The 24987-nt window shown below is 31.2% G+C and overlaps 1 protein-coding gene across 1 annotated transcript; it reads right to left on the reverse strand.

Annotated features, from left to right (window-relative positions):
• Positions 1-4588: 4588 nt before the first annotated feature.
• LOC118193005 (cuticle protein 10.9-like) lies at positions 4589-17597 on the reverse strand. Its single transcript, XM_035364037.2, has 4 exons — positions 17442-17597; positions 9925-9996; positions 7775-8132; positions 4589-5290 (listed from the first exon to the last, which is right to left on the reverse strand). Exons 1-3 carry the CDS (start codon positions 17451-17453, stop codon positions 7821-7823), a joined length of 396 nt encoding a protein of 131 aa, XP_035219928.1. The 5' UTR covers positions 17454-17597; the 3' UTR covers positions 4589-5290; positions 7775-7820.
• Between the last annotated feature and the right edge of the window lie 7390 nt (positions 17598-24987).

Consider the following 24987-nt stretch of genomic DNA (forward strand, 5'->3'; position numbering starts at 1 on the left):
TATCTCCTTAAAATTAGGGCCCATCAGCGGCCGAGCGGTAAAGTCGCTGAACACTGGTAGTTCGGTCCGAGGTTCGAATCCCGCGAATGGGCTGGCTGCATGGGTGTTTTCGTGGTTTTCCCCATGTGTAACGTGTATACGAGCCAGTTGCCTTAGAAAGTCCTCCACGAAGGCATCCCTCCCCTTAGGAAGATAGCCCTACTGAGCTTTGCCATAATTAAATACACCACACCGCACCTTAAAATTAGAAAGTGCATGATAATAACTCAAAAAGAAGAAGATGAGAAATTAGCCTTGAAAGGAAAAATCTAAAAGGCTTAGTTTATTACACAATGCAACAAGAAGATCATTTTAAACAAGGCTACATCTTAGGTGGAAAATCTTTTCACAGTTTTTTTTGCCTCATAGTTCTACACATTTACATGTAAAATTTAAATAAAAAATAATCCTTTTTCACTGTTTTCACTCTGGCAAATCTTCTGAAGGATTTTCTTCTAGCGTGATAATAAATAAAGAAAAATAAATTTTAAGCTTGTATTATATAAATTGGAATGATTTAAATTATATTCTTCAGCCTAGAAAAATGAAAAATCATTAAATGTCCACTTTCGAACGAAAATCGCAATATTACATTCGAAACACATTTTCGCAAAAAGTTAAAGTTGTTAATAAAAATTATCTTAAATACTCTGTTTTAGCAGTTCTCATGCAACTCTATATTTAAATTTAGAATGCTTCGTAAAAGAAATGAAAACTGAAAACTGATAAAACCAAAATGATACTGCAAAAGTACCGAGGAAATTAGATTTAAATTTAATTTACTTTGGATGCATCTGATGTAGATTTAATAATTACAAAGCATTTTGTTTAAATAAAAAGTATGAAACCGGAATTTAAAATGATAATACTAAATGGGAACAAGGTATGACATGCGATTTTATGAAATGGCAGTAAGGCATAAATATTAGATATATTTTAAGTAGAGTGCTTCAAAAAGCGACTGGAAGTAATCTCTAAGCTTGAATTATTATACCAATTAAAGATTTTGTAGCTGTAGAACACTGGAGGATGCATGATCTAATAATGCGTTATTTTCCTATGGGTATTTAATAGCTGTTGGAACCAAATGGTGTTTAGTAATTGAGCGGGCACTTAAAGAACGCGCTTGTCTATTAAGTGGGTGTGCCACTGCCTGTATCAATTATAACATACATCATTTAGTGACTCTTTCCTTAGTACTGGTCAATTCGTCTGGTGGAAAGAGTTATTTAATGTCTTCTTTCCATCAAAATCTGCCTTTTTAAATGCATATCATGGCAACAGAAACTCGATTTATCTCTCATCATAAGCAAAACCAAATGAAAATGTATTATATCAAAGTAGTTGTGAATAAAGCAGGACATTCCTAAGTCCCTCCCTGAATTTATTTTTAAACGATTACATTGCAATGTACAAATATTACACTGTAATACTTTTATATAGAAACGATAGTTATTGTATCTCAATCCGAGAATTACACGTATCTTGCGAAAGATTCGAGTTTTCAAATCTTCAAACTTCTCGATTTGTCACTCGAATCCTTGTACAGTACTAGAATTTTTTTGGAATGTTTTTGGAAGCAGGAGAGATGAAAAATGAGCAAATCCCTCGCCGTTACTCGATTCACGGACCTCTCGAATACGCGTCGAGTGTGCTGACCACTACACCACGAAGGCATGCTAACAAGGTGGGATAAATAGCTTATATCCTAACCTAAAATATCGCAAAAATATTTTAATTGAAAATATTAGGAAGATTAGCTTTAATGAAATTCAACAAAAACCTGTTATTTTGTAAGTGTTATTTTGAACAAGTTATTTTGAAAAAGACAATTTTGATCTACATAGGCCAAATAGTTTCAATATTTTGGTAGGCCAAATAATTTCAATATTTTAATTTTTAGCCTAACTATTCCTGTTTCTGGAACTACTTTTAGTTTCATTGCATATCATTTAGAAAAAAATTAATACTAATTTTAAAATGTGTCATCTGCTGTGAAATCAAACTGGAAATGCTATTTTGATAGCAGAACTTATCAAGAAATGCAGTATTTCACTTATATCAACTATTGCTCATAGTTCAACATTGAAATAATATTTTCAAAATGTTGCTCAAGTAAAGCCGCATTTTTACTGGCATTTTTAAATTAATTTCTTTGCAGAAAAGTTGAATTATTAGATCGTTTTGTTTAGAATAATTTCCTAATTCTTGGATTGCAGAAAACCGAAGGGCTTAAATGTTACCAAATTCGACATTTTGGTAATAAAAAGTAAAGTATGTATTTCGATTGCTTTCTTTGGTTGCTTTCTTGTAACCTTATTCTGTCTTTCGTTAAATAACTATAGTATGATAAATTTGTTTTTCAGTTTTTATGAATGTTTACTCAGATCCAAGAAATTTTTATTAAGCACTTATTAAATCATATTTAGACTTCATTTGCTTTATAACGCATTTAGTGGTGGTCTTTAAATATTAGAAAAAAATATATTTCTTAGAGCAAAATTTGTCGTTACATTTAAAGCAGGTAGATTTTTGTATTTGCTGAAATTTAAAGTAAAAGATACTAACTAGAAATTTAATATTTTTATCTGGAGAAATATCAGGGGAAAGCTCAGATTCTTAGACGTATGAAAATTAGGTATTTAATTGCCAGTGCCTGTAAGTTGTACAGTATGATTGGATGACATGGTAATGACTGAAATATGAAAGGACTACATTCTAGTATACGTACATAATTAATGATATATATCTACGAAGATTTACAAACATCTAAATTTGTCATGCATCTTCTGAAAATTATTTGATATGCTTACAAAAAAAAAAAAAAAAAAAAAAAAAAAAAAAAACTATTTGTGATTAGTGGGGAGAGAAAAAAAAAAAAAAAAAAAAAAAAAAAAAACCAGAGCTAGTTCTCCCGTTCTACTGGGCCGATTGACGACTTAGGATATATATTAGATTTAAATATAGCAATCTTCTAACATAGGTTTTTTGACACAAAACGGGGCTTTTTCTGAAATAACAAACCAACATTTTTCCATATTTCGATTCTACAGCTCAAATTGTGCCTAAATATTAAATTTTGTAGAATTTAGTGCGAGATTTACGGAGAAATTCAAAAATTTATCTTAGCGCATTTTTTTTTTTCAGTTTGCGCCAAGATTTTTTTTATTAATCTATTTGTATTTTTTATTAATCTATTTGTATATTTTTATTAATCTATTCTTCTTAGTTACATGGCAACCTATTTTCCTTTCCCTTCCATTGTGAATGAGGGGAAAAAGTCACATCGTTCCTACTTTCAAATAGTTTTAGTAAAATGCCTAAACAGCATTTGATGTTATTATTGCTTTCAACAAATATGCCAAATTTCAAAACGCGCCAATATAGAAATTCACGTATATCTTTTGAAATTTTGAATAACAAACTCTAATTTTTTGCAGGTATGCTTAAAAATACATCTACCTTGAGATAGATGATGGTAAAAATTTTACACATTATGATTCAAAATTTTTTCGTAGAAGTTTAAAAAATTATTTAGTTCATGAAATCATAAAATGGCATAAAAATTCATCAAATCATAAATCATAAAAAATGGGCAAATATTATTTGGAATAAACCTAAATTTCCAAATGTGAAAGGAAGAATCAAATAAGTATAATAAAAAAAGATATATTAATAAATATATATAACAAACTCAATTAACACTGAGGAGCTAATTTTTTAAAAACTACTCGTAATTTAAATTGGATAAAATCATATGAGCTAAGCTCCAAGGTTAGGTAAGTTAACACATATTTGTTGGCGCACAGAGCCAAAGAATATGAACTCCCTTGTAAAATGGTTTTTAAATATTGTGAATCTGTGATGATTAGAATTCAGTGCGTAAAAAGGAGAGTAAAAAATTAACCTCAATTTGGGCAAAAAAAAATAGAAAACGCATAAGAGATAACTGCACTGTAGGTATGTGCCCTCCAGCTTGAAGTTACAGAACTTAATAGGTTCTTTGTCTGATGGAAAATTGGCTTTTTATCAAACAACAACAAGGCAGCACTGAGGACTACGGTTATCGTTTCAGAAGTTTTATGATAAGACATCTGAAGAAGATATTCGTGGACGAGCAGTTCAGTGCACGCAGTGTAACAGATACAGTTAATTCAATAGTGATAAATGAGACACTGTGCAAAAGATATTCAGTTACTCAAAGGACACTTTTAATATTCAAGAATCTAAGTGTTACACCTACGAAATGCTAACAAAATTTGTTAAATGCCAAAAAAACTATGTTAATGTTAACACAGTCTGTTAAAATGAAGAAGTTATTCCAGTCCTATCTGGTTAACGCTACTTTTTGACACTTCCTAATATATGAAATCTGATAATCAAGGTAGAATATTAATCATCAGAAGGAATGTCTACTCCTAGAACGTGGCCTATTTTTATATTTTTGGGCTGTTATTTACTGCTAGGGGTATTAATATATCGTGAACAATCATTGTAAAGTAGGTTTCTGTATAGTGAGTTGAGTTAGAAGACAAATAAAGCGAATCAATTAAATAAATAAATGCTTTATTTACAAACATCCATAAAACATTTCAAGTGTTCCCATGCATGAGAAAAGTTCGATAACTGGAAATACTAGAAAAGATTTCATAGATAAACATGTTGATTGGATTTCTCACATTTTAAATTAAGCTATGAAACCCTTTCTGACTAATACTTGCACAGATGAATATTTTGGCATTTAAGTAGACTTCGTGTTTGGTTTATAGTGTTTGGTTTCATATAGCGTTCCGCTCGAGATCACTTAAGCAAATAGTAGTATAAGAAAATTGAATTTTAAATAAAATTATTGTTTTTACATTAAAGCAAAAGGAGGAACAACTAAATAGTCCCACATGAGCTTGAATAAACAAAATTAACTATTTTCCTTTGAAGAAAGACAATAAATATTTTTTAAATTTATAAACATGAAGCTGCGAATCGGTACCATTTTTGCAGTGAAAGACACTTGAGGATGTCTGTTCGTTAAACAGACGTATTTGAATATGCCAACTATGTACACACTCTAAACAAGTAAGAGAGTAGTCCTGCTGCTGTGATACTTTTATGGAAATCCATAATCCTTGGAAATGCATAATCCTTGGAGATCCATAATCCTTGACGGTTAGTGCCATTCATAGATGATATGCAATACCCATGGCAGTTAGTTGCATATTCGAATCAGATAATTATTCGTCTGGTCCTTGAATACCTAAAAAGATAAAAAGTTTTGTTAACAATCTTTTAGCATGTCAGCGTTAAATATTGCTGCTTTGCTTTTCTCTACCAACAATGGAAAGAAGCGACCCATCACAGGTTTTCTAACTGTTCACCACGATCTGAAACGATGTTCTGGATCTATAAGGAATCTGTGAATGTGCTTTGATAATGCGTTAGTTTTATTTGGCTTCGTGTAATATTTATTACGTTGCAATTATAGCAACGTAATAAATATTACACGAAGAAAACTCATCTGAAATCATGTGCTGCTAATTATTGCATTGTTATTTACTATTATTGTAATATATTACCCCAAAAGAGCTATTAGTCTCGAAACACGATTTTGCATCGAATCACTATAAATGTGTGGATTCACTTTTCATTCGAGTCTGTTGCCGTTCGGTAAAGTATAAGATATTTATCATACAAATTGAATCTGTTTGTTGGGAAACAACAAACTAAGCTACTTGAAAACAGTAGATGAAGTTCTTAAGAATAATCATTTCTTACTTTCGAAGAGGATTGATTAAAATGCATATGATTCATGGTTTATCTAATTAAAAATATTTAATATTTTCATAGAATGACGATATAAGTTTTTTATTATTTATTTCCTATTTTGTAAAATTTTAATGTAATTGTGATTAACGAATTCAATGATTTGAAAGCGAACAATGGCAATACTGTAAGGAATAAAATATTTTTATCTCCAGCTCGCGAGTCTGTGTATCAGAAGTTCTAAAGGTACGCTGTCTTTAAATATTTTGCGCTTTTGCTGTTGAATTGAATTTTATGTGGCTTAAGTGCAAAAAACATCATATTTGATGAATAAAATTAATACGCGAAACATTAACGATAAAAAGATAAGAAAAAGTTTTGTAAGCCATATTACTAAGAAAACTGAATATTGATATGATAAACTGAGAAGAGATTGAAAAAAGTTTTAAAAAAAGATGCTAACATTTAATACTGTGTCAGGAATTCTAAACATATTGTGCTATGCTGCATTTAAAATTTTATTATTTTGCTGTTGAATTGCATGTGGTGAAAGTGCAAAGAAAATGATGCTTAACAAGAAAGCTAAAAAGACAAAAAAATGGGTTAGTAGAAGTGAGTGCAAGATCAGACTGGTAAACTGTGAGCTCACCGAGAGCATAAAAAACATTAACAGACCCTTTTGGGTAACCGTTAGAATCTGAAACCTTTCAGATAATTTTTTTATGTATATTATATTCTTTTCTTTGGTTACAAAATAATACATTAATATAGGGCAGTTTAAGATTCACTTTGGTATAAAGACGAATGCATAGGTTGTCGTAAAAGATTTCTGTAACTGTACACAATCAAGAAATTTGGAAACTCCTGGCATATATATAAATTAGAAAATGTAAAAGATAAATGAGAATGATTAATTCTGTTTTTGAAATTAAAAAAATCTTCGAAGATTTTTATGCTGACTATCTGATCACAAGAATTTAATACTGTTTTTGTTGGACATTTTAATAAAGCAAAAGCTATTCGCCCTAGCTACATCAAACATTGCTTTTTAGAATATACATTGAAAAATTATTTTGTTTTCAGTGTTGACATTAAAAATAAGTCTAGGAAACGCAAATCCATTGAATTAAAAATTGTAACAGAAATCTTGTTCTAGGAAGCGCAAATCCATTGAATTAAAAATTTTAACAGAAATCTTGTCCTTGAGCAATCACATCAAAATGAATTATATTATGATTAATCATAGCTGCGCAAATTGTCACGCTGTTGGTTAGTAGTTTTCCAATGTTTCATGTAAAATGTTACAAGAAATATTGGAAAACTACCTTTCAGGTATTTCTTTATTGTAAGTACAGAACAAAATCACGTAATTATAGATAAACCATCATAACTGTTTTAAAATTGGTTATAATTATAGAGAATTAAAGATTAGTCTCAATTTTTCATTGTAAATTAACCATAAGGAAGTCTATTGCGACTAGTGTCTGTTGTGAAGACCTGAAAGGATAACAGGAAACTAATAAAAGTTACCCACGTTTCAGTTGCAGGTATCTTCGGCCGATACATGTGATTCTAAATGGATACATTAAAGTAAAAGGTAATATAAATCAATATAATGACAAAATGTTGGAAGTAAACATTACCAAAGTTGTGAGATAAGCTTTCATATTTATTAATGTGAAAGTTAATTATTATTAATATTTTGATAACTTTTAATCCAAATAATAGCTCACCCGAGAATGTCTATTTCAGTATCATACATGTATAGAAATGAACCTAAACAGTAAATATTTTAATTAATGAAACTGTAGCTATACCATTTTAATATTGATAATTTAATGATTTTTATGGTAATAGTATAGGCAACAAGGAAAAAAATAATTAAATTCCTACTCATCGATTTTAATTTCAGCAATTTTTTCATAGAAAAGGCGTGAAAAAGTAACATGAAACTATGAAACCAGCAAAAATGACATACTTGCGTTTCAATTGTAATTATGTTCTATAGGCCGGTCATTCATCATTTAGCTGAAATATTCTTGATGGTGTGGTTCTGGAACATCTTCGTGAAGATGAAGATATTCATGAGCGTTCGAATGGAATCCAACATTAGCAGGCTGTTGGTTGGCAGTTCCAGGCTCGTTGGTCTTAATTTCAGCACGGAATCCTTTCTCGTCAGCAACGTAATGGACTTCTCGGTGGATTCCTTTCTCATCAACGAAACCGTAACTACCCTTCACGTTACCATGCCCATCACTGGCTTCTTCCCTATGTTGTTCGCCGTGGTGGTCCTTAACATGGTATCCAAAGTGATAAGGTTGGGGCTCATAATGATGCTAAAACAAGAAACAGTACTTTATAGAAACTAGTAGCGGATTTCAGGGAATGATGCTGATAGAAAGAGTATAAGTTAGTTTCCATTCTGATAAATTTCGCTATATAAATTTATGATGCACGAAGCACAGCTTAATATTACTTTTATTTACAAAATAGCAAATTCTTTGCATCTGGAAGCTGAAAATGTTCTGTAAATGCATTTGATTGTGATAAATGTGAAACTTCTTTCACACTAAATGTACTGGAACGAAACTGACAACTTCGTCTTTTATTGTTGCGGACGAAATCATTTATGTGATTACATGGTGAGATAATACGCAGAATCATTTACATGATTATATATTCTATAATGCCCATTCCTATATTAGAGAATATGCACCAAACGTTTCATGAAACACTCGATGAGCGTATAAAAAGAAGGCATTATCTCTTGACCTCTGAAAGGATGAGGTATATCTGCTCAGTGAAGAAGGAATATGATCGCCCGGTGGCGAAGTGGCTAGAGCGTCGCGCAGCTGCATCACATGTCCGGGGCTCGATTCCCGGGCTGGGCAAGGTTAACTCAACTTTTCATCCCTTGAGTGGGTCTATAAAATGAGTACTAACTTCGTTCAGGGGCTAAACATTCCGGGGTCCAAGGACAAGAAAGCAGATTTCGGGGCACTGCAGACTGTGGCCCACTAGGGCTGTTGCGCCACTGAGTTTAGCTTAGTTTAGAAGGGAGACGCCCATGCGTCTATTATTCACAGGAGTTCAGATGCTCAGTTAGAGATAACGAAATAATATGGAGTGAATTGAAAAAAAAATATCAGTGATAATGAATTACATCAATAATGTTAGTGATTATTATTATTAAAGTATGATAATAAAAGATTTATACTTTATTATTATCGTTATGCTTTTCTTTACAGTAGAGATTTTGATGTGTTCTTTACTTAATTTTCACTAGAGAACCTGAATATATCACAATGTTTACTTTTATGCACGTATGTCAAAAAATTTCAAAGTAAAATTTTGCTTCTGAAATTCAACATTTTCCGATTCAGATATGCTGAAGATAAATTGGCAATAAAAATATTTCGAATAAAATACTGAACTAGAGTAATCCAGGATAATGATATGAATATTATCTTTTAATATTCTGACCGGTGACTTTCGAGTAAAACTTGAGGGAAAAATAATGAATTTTGAAATGTAATGATGAAATTCTTTAAAATTTGCTCTATGGTGATGTATTTTCGATTAATACGAAATACAGAACATTGTTGTAGCTGATTTAGTGATTATCACTTTACAACAAAACGTTAGTCGAGATCAGTGAGTGAGATAAAAATTTTCTTTCCTTCTTCTTAATTCATTTATAATTTTAAGCTCGCATTATTGAGGATTGTAAATAGAAATATATTATTCCTGTAAAGTATCCAAATTTCAAAATAAGATAATGCTCTTTTAATATGAATTAAGAGATTTTCCCTCTAACCACTATTTCCTTGTCGCTGTGCTTCACAAATTCAATTAAGCTTCAGTTTTAGCCATTTTAAATCTATGATATACTAAGTGGATTATCACTTTGAATTTATCCTTAATCGCATTAGCAAAGAAAGGAAACATTTCAGAAGAGAGATTAAACTTCTATACTTAGCCTATGATTAAAGCAATAGTTTTCATTTGCAATGAAAACAATTTTTATCTTAAATCTATATGATGTTTCCTCTGATTGACTTAATATTTCGATAGAAACTAATAAAACTCATGAACAAAATATTAGTTGTCAATGAATTATTCACTTACGTCTTCCTCTGCTTCGTAGCCATAATGTTCTCCAGCGAAGGCCAAAGTAAGAAAGGTGGCGAAAACAACAGCCTGCGTAAAAATAAGTAAATATAAGTGCTTATTTAAAAAAAGAGCAAAGCTTAATTATTTGGAACTATATTCAATATCCAGGATTAAATGATTCTAACATAATTTAAGACAACAGAGGAGCTATTTAGTCACAGTAGTGTACTTTCTTTTTGAAAGAAGATCCACCAATGACGAGGCTAAGAAACCGAGGGCACAGTCTTAAGATAGGTTATCTTGAGTAGCTTTAACATAATTACTCAGTAATTTCAATTAATTTCGAATTTCTTCTCCCCCCATATAAAAGAAATGAATGAGTAATTATTGTCTAACTTAATAGCTATCAGTATCTTGATAAAATAAAATTCAAATTTTATTTACAGAACTGCATTTCTGTACATAAATTAGTAGCTCACAGTAGACATAAATTACGTTGAATAGAATTGATCCAGAATTCTAAATATTGGCTTTACATTTATGGTATATACTAATCGACAAATAAAATTCAGAAAAAGGAAATTAATGCTTAGATGATTGAAAACAGTATAAAATTCTTGCATAGTATTCCTTCATCACTAATAATTTAACATCGATTTCTTCACTGAAATTTCGCATTCTGAACTTCACAAGATTTGCTCTGCATACTACAATACTAGAGGTACAAGTCTGAGAAGGGAGTTAAATTATTTTCTATGTTATATTAATGAACTGTGAGAATTCTGCAGTTTTTGGACTGATACGTTGACTGTTAATTTGCCTACAATTGTAACTAGCTTATACCCGAAGTTTGAAATGAGTTAAACTTTCAAATAATATGCAAGATTAAATAACAAATTTAATATTATACAAATAATTTTAATTGAGCATTTATCACAATATAATAAATTGCAAGTTAATTAACATTTTAAAATTGGTAACAAAAAGTAAGTAACGGGTAAAATTAAATATTCACAGCAAATTTTTACTGTATACAGCAATCAAAAGTTCATATTGGGAACAGACATATGATATACTGTTGCACTAATTCAAATAGGAAAATTTTGATAATTGCTCAAATAAAAGGTACTCATAAATGTTTCAAAGTAATAGGTCGTTAGGAGTTCGTACAATTTTTTTCTTTTGCTTCTGATTTTGAAGATTAATAAATTTCGCTTAATGAATTTTATACTAATAATAATTATAGTTGTTTTATTGTTAAAGATCAATTGGAAGCAAATGTTTCGGTTTCAATAAGCTAACATAAGTTCTTGCCAACTGCAGGAAAAAAAAAAAAAAAAAATCTGTAATATCTTTTAAAATTCTTACTTTGAAGGGCAATTTTACTTAATAATAACAAGTATATACCGTCGTTAAATAATAGTAAAAATAAATCTTTATTCTCTGTTGATTCGGTAAAAAAAAATCAAGCATAAATGTAAATATTTTGAAAGGCAATAGCAATACACGAAAACTAATCGATTACTCTTTTGCAGTACTATTTTCAAATAAATATTGGAGATTTTCTTTCATTTGAATAACCATATATAAATATATATATATATAGAGTGTTTTACATACTTTCAGGAGAGCTATAATGCACCTAGATGATGGAAAAACACATAGCAATGCATAGTCAGAAACGCTTTCCTGGAGCGGTAGTGAAGACACACAGCACGAGAAAGGAAGGACACGAACAAAATTAGAATAATGTTTGTAGAGACATTAGGTGTTTTGGAAGCAAGAAAGAGGAAAAATGAGCAACGTCCTCCTCGAGAATCGAACCGTGGACCTCTGGAATGGGCGCCCAGCTTGCAGACCACTACACAACGAAGGCATGCTAAGAAGGCGGGAGAAATACCTTACACGCTCACCCTTTTTAAAGGGCGACTGGGGTTTTTAGGGGACGCAATCGCCAAATCCTGGGTGTGGAGAATCATCATCCACCACCCTTTTATTTCGGGCGCCATTGTAGAGACATTAGGTTTTTTTCGAAGCCGGAGATGGGAAAAAATGAGCAACGCCTTCGCCGTGAATCGAACCATGGACCGCTGGAATACGCGCCCAGCGTGCATACCACTCCACTACGAAGGCATGCTAAGAAGGCGGAAGAGATACCTTATATGTTTATTACGCTAAGAAATAAGAATAAAAACAGACGATCGTCATCAAAGAAGGTGTTCGAAATTACGACCTGGACCATGATGCAGTAACCATGCATCGTGCATCTTCCATGCGATCTTCCATGCATGACGCAGATTTCCATGCGCCGGAGATGTGAGACGTGTATAACGTTTCGGGGGAATAATTTCGAACAGCATCTCATTGATTATCGTTGTCTTTCTCATTTGTTAATTTATGCTGTATATAATAAAACATGTTTTGTCATACTGTTCGCGTCCTTCCTTTCCTGTGTTTTTTGTCGTCATCAGCGCACCAAGAAAGCGTTTCCGACCGTGCATTTACATTTACCATCGTCTAGTGTACTGTCTCTCTCCCGGAAGTTTGTAACTGATTTGCTGAAATACCTTGTATTTAATTGACAGTTTTGTGATTTTTGTGCATTTATAGGAAAAGAAGAAATATTTTATTAGCTTCTAATTTGAAATTTTTTAACGTGTATAAATGGCGAATTTTTTAAATTTTATATCGTTAATCTCAAACGTTTTGTGACTCATCATATCTATATTTCAAGAGGAAACATATTGCTCTATTCTTAACACCTGATGATCGTATGCATCTGAATTATTTTAATATATTGCTTGTAAATAAATTCATTTTGAATGTATTTCATGCCTGAAACAGCAAATCAATATTCTTTCAGAAGCAATGACCTCCACTTCTCGCTTTTTCAATATTCTATGAGTTTTCACCTGCATGGATTAGAGTTCTGCATAGATAAAATTGTGGCTGGAAAGCCGATTAGACACTCACTTTAAGTGCTAACTTCAGGAAAACTTTAGCACACGTGATCATAATAGTTGCAATTGCGGGGAAAAAATGAACTTTCCTTTTTTCTTTAGCGAAACGTAACCAAAAGCCTTGTTGTTGAGTAAAGAAAGTATTTGAACTATATTTGGTACACAGGCGTTGAAAGAAAACTGTTAGTGCAAGTGGCAGTCTCTCTGTTTAAGTACTTATTTATTAATTTTTTGAAAGAGATGGTGGAAGAAAATAAAAATATTTCAATTATTAGAGGTTTCAAGATTTAAAACTGAACTTCTGTTTTCCAATTTAAAAACATTTTAGCTTAAAGGAGCGTTAGACCAGAAGGGTTATTAGTCACGAAACGGCATCTTGCATTGAAAAGATTTGTATATATTTACAAACTGTTGCCACAAAATATTATCACCCTGTATTATATTTAAAGAAATTAAATAATGAAGAATCTGCATGAATGTATGTGTATTTTTCGTATTGTGAAAAAAACAATGGCACCTAGAGATATAAAAGTTTGAATAAAGTTGTTCTCCACCCAAATATGAGCAGCTGGAAGGCCGAATTTTGAATTTGCAATGACAGCACTGTACGAAAAGAATATTATTATTTTTAGTCCTAAAAGATATCAGCCGAAATGCGCTCGAAACCTGTATGTGTGTATATGAAAAGAAAAAAACGCCCATTTGGATATAAAATAAAATCTGAAAGCTTTCAAATTTTTATAGTTTTTTTTTCTTTTCTAAAATCTACAACATAATCTAGCATTGGTATAGCTACAAATCTCTCTGGAATCGATTTCTTTCTAGAAAAAATTTTTTCCCTAACTTTAGGCTTCTTTTTTTAGCGATGGAATTAAAATTGAATTGTTTATATGCGTAAGAAAAATTTAATGAATTATAATTGAATGAGATGCTATACATTATTTTTTCGTTTTTTGTAAACAAGTGAAAGAAACTAAATCGAATGCTTTATTATTTTCATATTTACATTGTCATATTTCTCTGGAAATTAAAAAATGTAACATATCGTGGACACCACGACAAAAAAACACAAATTTGCAAATCCATTTTGAAAAAAAAAAGTTAAGGATTTAGTTTTTGTTTTGAAGAAAATAGAATTCTAGATTGTTTTAAGTGTATAGCTGTCTTATAATACAATATGAATAATTGACATACAGCCGAGAAAACGAAGGCAATTAAAAAAGAATCAGATTCGTGGCTTTAGCATGGTGTCTGTAAACATATATTTTTGGCTTAAGAATTTGAACTAAAAACAATTTTTAATATTAGAAATGTTTAAAATTTAGAGTAAAGTAAATAAACTCCTTGGTATTTAAAATCTTAATTTTGTTGTAAAGGAAAGGCGAAGCTTATATTTTGAAGAAAAGAGACTGATGCTGTTTAAAGTTTCATTTTTAATTTTCATGTGCTAATGCTTAGAGGCGAAAAAAAATTGTTTCAATCTAAAAGTACCCCTCTTGCTTCTAAATGCTACTTTCTTGTGTAGAATCTTTTTATTTATTTTGTTGATAATAAGTTATTTGATAATAATTTAAAAGCATATGAATTCTCACAAAATTTATTTCAGAAGAAGCAAGAGAATTACATTAAATATTAAGCAGTATGATTTTCAAAAATCCAGTTCACAAAATTTAAATGGGTTATATTTGCAAACAAGATTATTTCAAAAACACAGAGTTCTGACGTGAAGCATTTAAAAAATACTTCATTCTTAAATATTTGCTTTTTTACCCCATTCATTAATATTCATTTGAAAAATTTAACTATAGAAGATTAAACTATTTTTAAAGGATTGTGAATAAAAGTAATTTTTGTATTTTAGAGCACTATATTAATAGAGATGAAGGTTTGTTAAGTAAAATTTTTATTCTTATGAAAATATTATAATTGATACAAATTGCCACATTATATGATGAACGCACATGAGATAAGGCAAAATAGTTTCTCTTACTGTACTTAATATCACGTTATTAATAGGTCTACGAATTTTCTACGGCTGAGTCCCTGACGTGATATATTTGTAAAGACGTAATTTATTTGTCAAACAGCATATTTGAGCAATATTATTTCCAAAAGAAAAGAAAATTTAATATTGAGAAATATATACTATCAACTAATTAATTTAGTTTGAAGTAATTTACCCAAACTAATTTGAGCTTTTTAAACGTATACATGCAAACATACATATGTACTTATATATTACAATACCGTTGTTTAAAATTTTTGTATTAATTCTTATTATGCTCATTTAAATAATTATTTTTATTACATTGAATAATTTCTAATGCTTAGAGGCGAAAAATTGTTTGAATTTAAAAATACCCCTCTACTCTGAAGCGTTTCTGTTGTTTCCCACTTTTTAGTATGATTATTGAAAATGTTACTTTTATCTTTTCTTTTTTTAGCATGATCATTTATCTTTTTCCTTATCCTTTTCTTTCTTAATGTGTTTATAAAACGTTTTCTAGCTGCTGATTTTCTGCTGTAATTTAAAATGCTTATAATAATAAAACTTTAACAGACAAAAATTTTGCTATGTAAGCTAAGTTGTTTTGTCTACAGAGGTTTATATGGCAGGAAAACGTAATCAAACTATGAGCTGTAACATTTTGTTACATTACCCATAAAAAACTACTAATTCGGTGAAATTCAAAATAACGTTAATGTAAGTAATATGTCCAGATTAATGTAAGTAATATGTCCAGAGTAACGTGTTTTGAATAAACGCAACAGATTACAATAGGTCCTAAATATGTTCACTATAGATTAAAAATTTTGCCCTTAGAGCACTCTCGATTTCAAATATTTGAAAGAATTATTAATTATAGGATTTTAAAAAGTTGCTTTAATTATGTTTGCATTCAATAATTAAAAGAAACAAATTTAAAACAACAGAATAAAGAAACAAAGCAGCAAGATTTGTTTCTGTAAAATGAACGATTATTAAGAAATTCTCATAATTAATTGATGATTAGGATATTCGAAATATAGTTTTTTTGTTTGTTCTTTACATTCTATAATGAAGTACACGAAATTATGGATAATTACTAATACTTACTAATTATAGATAATTACTACGATCTTACTTCAGAGTAGTAATTAGTATAGAAATTATAGATAATTACTAATACTAATTACTACTCTGAAGCACAAGAAATTATAGATATTCCACTAGAAATTATTATTCGTAGTATAGATAATTACTACAAATACTTGATGTAAAGAATTAATTCCAACTGCAACAGAATTCAAACAGAATTAAAGCAAATAGGAAAACTGATTATTATAATGTACTAAACTGCAACCATATTCCGACTGGATACTTAATTCATCACTATTATATTCTTCTCTATTTTCAGAAGAAAATGCAAGTATTACTAATTTTTCTAATACTAGAAGAAATGCAGTTTTACAAAAAATAGCCGCATCGTAAAGTTAAGATACTTGAAACCATGGGAATCCTCCAATTTGAGAGAAAAGATACTTTTATATTTGAGTCATTTATATATTTGTACATACTTATTTGCTCCACATAAAATACAATTTTAATTTTAGGTTTACGGAGTCATCTTTCACTAAGCACTTTCTTTCGAACTTTTTACATACTGGAAAATGTTCTATAGCGCGCAGGTAAAGACATTGATTTTATCTATGATTCCCAATAAGAAATTTCACTTTTCAGCCATTTATAAGAATTACTTAACTCCTGCTATTACATTTTTTTTTCATTTTTCGTGGATAGCTTAATGGATTATTAAGGATCATTAAAGGATTAAGAGTCTGTTATTTAATAAATTATATAAATGATTTCAAAATAAGTTATGATGGATAATTCCTACAGTAAAGCAAAATGTGTGATAATGTTAGACAGAAGAATTTATTTATGTTTTAGAAGTAATTTTACACTAAGATTTCACTCTTAAAATTTAATGCTTCTATAATTGCATATTAAAAATGCATTGTCTGCATCTCGCCAAAAACACGAGTCTGCAAAATTTTGCTTCAGGAGAGGATATGCAAGAGTAGAAAAATTTAGAAATATTAGAAAAAGTAATATTTTTGCACAATAAATGGGACACTTTTATCTCATAAAATATGCATATTTCTATTTCGACTTGCGATAAAACACCAGAAAATATCTTATAAATTTTGTCGAAATGATGTCCTAAACTGTTAACATTAAATGCATATTTTTACTCCAAAGGTAAATTATATTAATAGAATATATTATAATACAGCATTTTTGAGTAATCTGCCAACGTTAGATATTGAAAAAAATAATAGATTCATGGTAGGCAAAAGCTTCTATTCATTTACTGGTTAGATTAGTTCCAAGAGTAATTTTGTTTACACTTAAATTTAACAAATACCCACTTTCTGCAATTTTAAGGATAGGGAGTTTATTTATATATATTTGTTGTTTATAGCGCTCTACACTGTAGCCGAAAATGTAATATATCCATTCAGAGAAAAATCAATATCCAAATGCTGTCTTTGCTGAAAATGAAAGTCAAAATTTTCCCATTACATTACCTTGACGATCATGTTGATGAAATTCCTTCAGCGGAAGAACTGAACTGAAGAAGGAAAAAGAGAGAAAGTGGGTGACTGCTAGCTACTTGGAATGAGCTTTCGGATGGGAACTTTTCGGGGGAGAGTGTTGCAGAGATCTTATATAGGAGCGGTGCTTCGTGGAGTGACATCGACGCAGGAAAAAAAGAAGGTTAATTTTTCTCTTCCTTTTTCAGGTCGACACCGCATCCGCGCTTCAGCGAGCACAGCAAATGGTGCGCGACTCTTTGTGTGCTTGTTTGTTTGTTGATTAGCTTCAGCAATGGATCCCCTACTTCGAGTGGTTATGAGTAGGGGGAAGGAGCAAAAAGGAGGAAACCCTCGTCACTTTGTAACCTCCGTTATTTTCGCCTCGATGATTGCTGAGTAACCTATTCACTTTCACTACTCGATCGCATGTGACAGGACTGCACACAGGCTTTGTAGCGGATGACTGGTCATCTTGAAGCTAGTTTGGATTTTTTAGTTGAGAAAACAGAGGATCTGAAAATTCACACGAGTTTTAAGTTAAGCTAATTCTTTGGCTTAAGGGAGAGAAATATCGTTTTAATGATTATTGGTAAATTGGTTTGGTAGATTGGTTTTAATGATTATTGGTAAGGATCGTAAATCGTATCTCATGTGATGGATTAATCACCGAAAGGTAGTTTAATCGTTAATATACCACTTGTTAGAAAATATAAAACCATGCTTTCAGATAATGAAAATTTTATGACAAGTGAAAATTGTATGTAAATTAAAAACTTTTTTCTCACACTTTATAGAAAAGAATTATTAAATATTGTGGTCTGGAATTTGCAAAGATGAGTAGAATATTAATAGTATTCTCTGACATACATGAAACCAAGATTATCTCGACTATATTAATGGATTATTATTTTACATATTTTATAATATCAGATCATTAGTAACATGCATCAATTATCGTGGAAAAATAACCACGAATTTGTAATGCGATTTTAAAAATGGCAACCAGTACATTTGATTAATTATTTACAAGCTTGCTAAAAATCTTCCAGCTAATAAAATTAAGAAATTTTAATGAGCAGATAATACTTGTGAATATGAGTTATATATAAATTTATCAGCAGACGATTCTGATGAATTTTATGCGAAGAAATTTATTAAAAGCATTCAAGAAAATTATGCTTCCTCGACGCTTAAGAAATCCTCAAGTAATTGAAATGTTTGACTGTAAGAAAGACAAACTGAAAGCTCAGCATTAAGTATGCCGTATTCGAGCACACATTTCAGATGGAGCACATCGCTTCCAAAAGGTAATAAAGAGATGATGCAAAGTTTATAAAGCAAGATTCAGTATATAATTGCATTTAACGTGTTAGGTATTTCTCCCGCCTTCTTAACATGCCTTCGTAGTGTAGTGGTCAGCACGCTCGATGCCCATTCTAGAGGTCCGTGGTTCGAGTCCTGCCAAGGGCATTGCTCATTTTTCATCTCTCCTACTTCGAAATAACCTAATGTCTCTACGAACTACATATGTGATGTACAGCGCCAAACACAATCTGTTCAAAGAGATCTTTCTGTCCCTGGTTTTAAATTAACTTCATCCATAAATTCTTCGATAAAAATACTAATTCAGTGAAACTTTCTCAGCTATGATGATAACATCAAGCCTTCTATTATCCTGATAAAAACTCAGGAATATATCCTTTCCTCATCCAACATCCTATATCGCAATAATACTGGAAGTTAATAGCTTTTCCAATTGTTATAATCTTTCTCCTCGTATCACTCTAACTGCGGTTCTGTGAGGTTTTTACTTCTTTTTGTTTCCTCCATTTTCAGACTTTCCCATGGAATTTACTATCACCAAATTTCACTCTCATGCTCATAGAATGTTTGTGCTCAAACATGGTGCCCAAGCATAATATTTTATTGGTTGTGTGAAACAGAAGATATGCATTTAGTTTCATTATGGCATGCTGTGTCACCAAATGGATACAAATGTGTAAACACGAAACATTTTTCGTGTTTTAGTTTCATGATAAAAAATCTGATTATGTTTCCTCAATCTGCATTTATGCCGACTGTAGGTTTCGTATGTTTCATTCGTACAATTCCTTTAACTTGTTGTACTGTAAGTATTTCAGTAAGAATTATCTCTGTTTATTTTTTACATTGTAAACAATTTTGTGAAGATACGTTACATATTTTTTGATTCAGACAATAACTGACCTTTACTGAATGTGTTTTGATTTACTTCCGTATTTATATGTTTGCTCTATGAAAAAAACTTTGATATTATCTACAGCAATTTTCTATAGCAATATATTTAACGAATGAAAAAAAAGGCGATTTTGTTTTTAAACTATTAGCTTATTTTTAACATTTTAGTCCAAAGGAGCTTTGTCCCTGAAGGACAATTGTTTTCGTTTTGCGATTTTGCGTCGGAACATTATAAACGGCTTATCACTTTTCAAATCGTTGCCACCAAATAATATCGCCCTGTATTTTATTTGAAGAAATTAAATAATGAAGAATCTGCATAAATGTATGTATGTTTCTCGCATTGTGATAAAACAACGGTACCTTGAACAATCCAGTTTTGAATGACGTAATCCTACTGCGAATATGGGCATCTGAAAGCCCAAATTTGAAATTCGGAATTTTTTTTCTTATCGATTTCCTCTTTTGAGAAGCTTTAACGAATTTTGATTAAAAAACTCAACGATTTAAAAGCGAGCAATGGCAACACTCTACGGGGAAAAATTTTTATCTCCAGCGCGCGGAACTGTGTATCGGAAATTCTAAAGATAGGCTCATTTTAAAATTATTTTGCGACATTGCTGTTGAACTGAATTTTATGGTTTAAGTACAAAGAACGTGATATTTAATAAATAAAGGTAACGCACAAGACGTTAAAAAACTACCCTTTGGAGGTAATTTAAAATCTGAAACCTTTCAGATTTTATTTTTTATTATAGGTTTTTCTATGTAAAATCTTTTTTGATATTATTACTTTCGAGTGTAAATTGTATTACTGATATTTTTGTTAGATTTGAAAGAATAGCATTGATTAGACATCCGCTATTAAAAAGATATTGTACTTACGAAACATCACGGATATACTGTGCCTGGGAATTAAGTCATTAAGAAATTTATGTAAATATTAGAAAGAATTTCTTGCTTTAAAACAAAAATAAGTTAATTAAAAATTGTCTAACTGCTGTGTAAGGGAAGGCCTGACTTATTTCTAATACGATTTACAAACAATCGCATTTTTACGCTTCTTTCTGTGAAGATCATTAAGAAAGGATTCAACTAAGATGGTAGCGTTAACCCAAACAGCAAATCAAAAATTTGAGATACGACATTCTATCTCATCCTCAATACGTTTCTGATATTTTATCAACAGATCACCATTTTTAGAGCATTTACGTCGTTTTTTCAACAGACCTAAGCAATTTTAGAGGCACCGTCTCTGGTGAAAAATGTTTACGAACGTCTGGTCGACGAGTTAACCGTAAAAAGGATGAAAACGGAACCGAAGTCGTGTATTTACTTTTCAAGGATCCTACGTGCAGATCGTAACAAGCATTCAAAGCCGCCCGCACACCAGACTAATTAGCATATCAAGAGCATTGAAGCATCAGCTTTCTCCATTAATGATATTAAAAGCCCAAATTAATCTTAACCTGCTTTAAGTTTTTTTATTACCGCTTACTTGCTATAAATAAACTATAATTTAGGAAAAATTAACTTTGTGTGAATTTGGGAAAAAAATAATATTTTTATATTAACATTAAAAGAAACCCAAATCAGAATGAAAATTACAAATAAAAATTCCTTACGAAGTGTCTATGAATAATCCTAGATATTCCTTTGTTAGGAATGAAATTTGATGATCTGTCACATTTTAAAGAAGAAGAAAAACTGCATGTTCTGAATGAAATTTCTACAGTTCTTCTCTATCTTCAGTCAAGCGAGACTAGTCAACATCCATTGCAACTTGTTGAATCAGGTTGAATCAAAGAAAATAAAATCGAGACACGTGAATCTGAATGAGTTTTTATTATATTGTGGGAAGTATTAGCTCTATTACATTATTTCTCTTCCCTTTATGTTTAAAAAAATTATATCTGCGTAATAGATTATAAAACTTATTACATTCTTAATTCAGTCCAAAATAAACAGCAATTGCAAATTTATATGAAACAGCATTTTTTTTTAAAAATGGTTTTTAAAACAAGGTTATCACAAAAAAAAAAAACTTATATCCCTAGCGGCCTATCTAATTAATTAATCGGAATTAAGTTTCAGATATTATTATTTGAAGGTATGCGCTCCAGATTGTGATGATTTAAAGATAGAGCTCTCACCGTTACGTTTACAGTGAAAAGGTTTTAAGATTTTCGAATTGCAACAGTCACGTTTTCCTCCGCAAATTTATCAGCGCATTGAAAAAGAATAAATGGCAATGAAACGATATACGTGTGACGAAAATTGTCGGTCTAAAATATTCGCTAAGAACAGCATTGTAATTGACCAATGACATAGGAGAAGAAAGAGGGAAAATAAAACGCTATTATTGGAATTAAAAGTTTTCAACGTGCTCACTGACGTAAAGATGATAACGAATTGCATGTGGAAAATTGTTGACAACAATGACGAACGTAACATCACAAGAGGATTCTGTATAACTTCACATTTTATTGCATGTTTTGATTCTGACAAATCTTGTGGATTTGATGTGTACATCTTAGACTTCAGGTAACACCTGAAACAAAAATCCATTACAGTGAGGTCGTAGGGTCGCGTGGCTACGAAATTGCAAAATTACGGGAAGTAATTCTATCTCCAAAGTGATGCTGAAGTGCTTGCTAAACACATGTGGTGACGTATGGATGAGCACCATTTTGCATCTATATTATGTCATTAATGTTATTCCGCTGCTGCAGTTCTAGAATTACGTAATTCTGCAACATTGTTCCATACCAAGCACTTGTGATGGAGCACCTTTTCTTACCTGTGGGAGTGACTTCTTCGCAGAGGTCGTACTACACAGTCACTTTAGCTTCGTGTAAAGGTGCTGGTGCCACATCGAGAGAATTTGCATCAGACCAGTGAACGCTTACGTTCCCAGTTAAAGAGAAATTCATCTTATCCATCCATAAGATCCGCCGCGGCCAGCAGTTATTATCATCATATCTGATGAGAAAAAAATACGCAAAGTCGACCCACTGTTGCTCGTCACCAAGTTGCAAAATTTGGACATACTGGAATCGATAATGAAACATCCGCAAAACAGAGCGCAGACGTCTGAGGACTGTGGTTTTACTGTGGTTTCGTACATCCAAACTACCGGTAACAATTCTTGCAATAATCGTGTTATGCACTTCCGCAACAACTTCAACAGAAGTACATGGTGATCCAGTTACTTCAAATTTTTTTTACAAAATCACGAACAATTTTTAAGGAATATGGACCTCGTCTTAGTCTATTATTTTATAGATAAACTTGCACTGCTTTAGCATTTTTCCCGTTAAGATAAAATAGCTTTAATAATTCACCTCGTTGTTTCCTTTAAGTGTCATCTTGTTAGCATATTTGAATCCTTGATTGAAGAAACAATCTTCCCACTTGCTTATTAAAGCTTTTCCATAAGCAATGCTTTGAACATTATTATTTGCAGATCATATTCTGTTATTAGAGTTTCCACTATCTATCCCTATGAATTATGCAAAATGCGTCAATGCTCATACTCTCTGTGTTGTCACTGGTCCTTTAGAATGCTTCAATCTAAACAGAATGAACAGCATATAATGTACATGATATGTTTTAGTACAGCAGCTATTTATCATTCTTTTAAATCACTAACAGAGGCCCACCAGCGGCCGAGAGGTAAAGTCGCTGAACACTGGTAGTTCGGTCGGAGGTTCAAATCCCGGAAGCGGGCTGGCTGCATGGGCGTTTTCGTGGTTTTCCCCATGTGTAACGTGTTTATGAGCCAGTTTCCCTTAGAAAGTCCTCCACGAAAGGCATCCCATCCCTTAGGCAGATAGCCCTAGTGTGCTTTGCCATAATTAAATACACACACACACAAATCACTAACAGTACTCGATGTAATATATGGATTTCAAGCAATCGAAGACTTCCTGCAGAACACATATTTTGAGAAAGGTATGGCTATTTAAATCTTTTAACCTAAACTTATTTTAGGTGATTCAAAGTATGAAAGAAATCAGGTTGCAGCTCTTTTGCCTCTTCCAAACTGCTTAATAAATCAAACAGCATCTTAGAATGGAATGGGATTACTTGAATCAGACTGTGATCATATCATGAGATTCATTTCATATCATAAGAATTTATATCAGTTCTCATACTTTTTTTGTAACGTCAAATACGAACCATCAAATATCGCATTCGAGAGATTTAAGCATTTGATTCTATGTGTCAGAAAAGTCCTTTTAACAGAAAGATTGATTGAATGCTTATGACATCTATGATTGTGTGCGTTCCCAGTTTCCATGTTGTATTATGTCAGTTATGTTTTGTACACTAAAATTGCTTTTTTTATTACTTTATAAATACGTATGATTTTAATGTGTGTTCCTTTTTAACGCATTTTTAGGCATCGCTAAACGAAAACAATTGCTTCTTTTATTTTCAACTTTGGGATAGTAATTTAGAGAGTTTAGGAAATTTAAAAAAAGTAGTCATAACACTAATTGAAATTCACAGTTTAATATAAGTTTTTCAAATGCATTACTGAGCCAAATGTTTCCATGTAATTTAGTGTTTTTATATCAGAAAGTTTTGAGAACACAAAAAGATGCTAGTACAAGGCAGACAGTTTATTAAAAATAAATTAATTATTATACCACCATTAACATAGACATACGCTCAGTACACAGCCGCTGGTGGGGCCGCAATTTGCATGTAGTTTTCTCATTTCAAAATTTGGATTAAAAAGTTTGTGTAGGGTTTCGTTTGTTAAAATACTGAATTATTACTTTTGCAGGTTTTGTTTTCGGACTCGACTCAAAATATTTTTTAAAAATTTGGCTACTATTTCGCCACCTTTTTGAATTTGTTTATGTTTTTTGACGCTATAATTTTGCATTTTTGACATTGCTTACTTCGGCCTGTAGGAGTTGGGCTATTTAAGATATTACACTTTAATTCATGTCTTTATCTTTTTATTCATGTCTTTATCTTTTTATTCATGTCTTTTAATTATTTACGTTTTTCGTTGCGCTAATCCCCTGACGGCGACGCGTGAAGGATGAAAGTTTCATTTTCATTTTTGGTTTTGGTATATTTGGTATATATGGGATGAATTTTAAATATATTTTTTATTTTAGTTTGTTTTGCATTATTACCCCCACTTGTTGGTGCTGTCAGAGCGCAACTGGATTAGGTTTTGAACTGTTTTTAATTTGTATTTATTCATATATATATATATATATATATATATATGAATGAGTGTGTGTATACCTTTTGCTTTCAAGATAATGGGATGTATTTACTTTCCAGATACTGGAAT

Source organism: Stegodyphus dumicola, chromosome 3, assembly GCF_044657685.1.
Source record: "Stegodyphus dumicola isolate Sdum_Otavi_A_Nest chromosome 3, ASM4465768v1".
Taxonomy (NCBI): Eukaryota; Metazoa; Arthropoda; class Arachnida; order Araneae; family Eresidae; genus Stegodyphus; species Stegodyphus dumicola.

Excerpts from the sequence above, each read along its gene's own strand:
- LOC118193005 (XM_035364037.2), bottom strand. Across the intron at positions 8,133-9,924 it reads GCTACGAAGCAGAGGAAGAC|CATCATTATGAGCCCCAACC; the intron begins GTAAGTGAATAA and ends TTCTTGTTTTAG.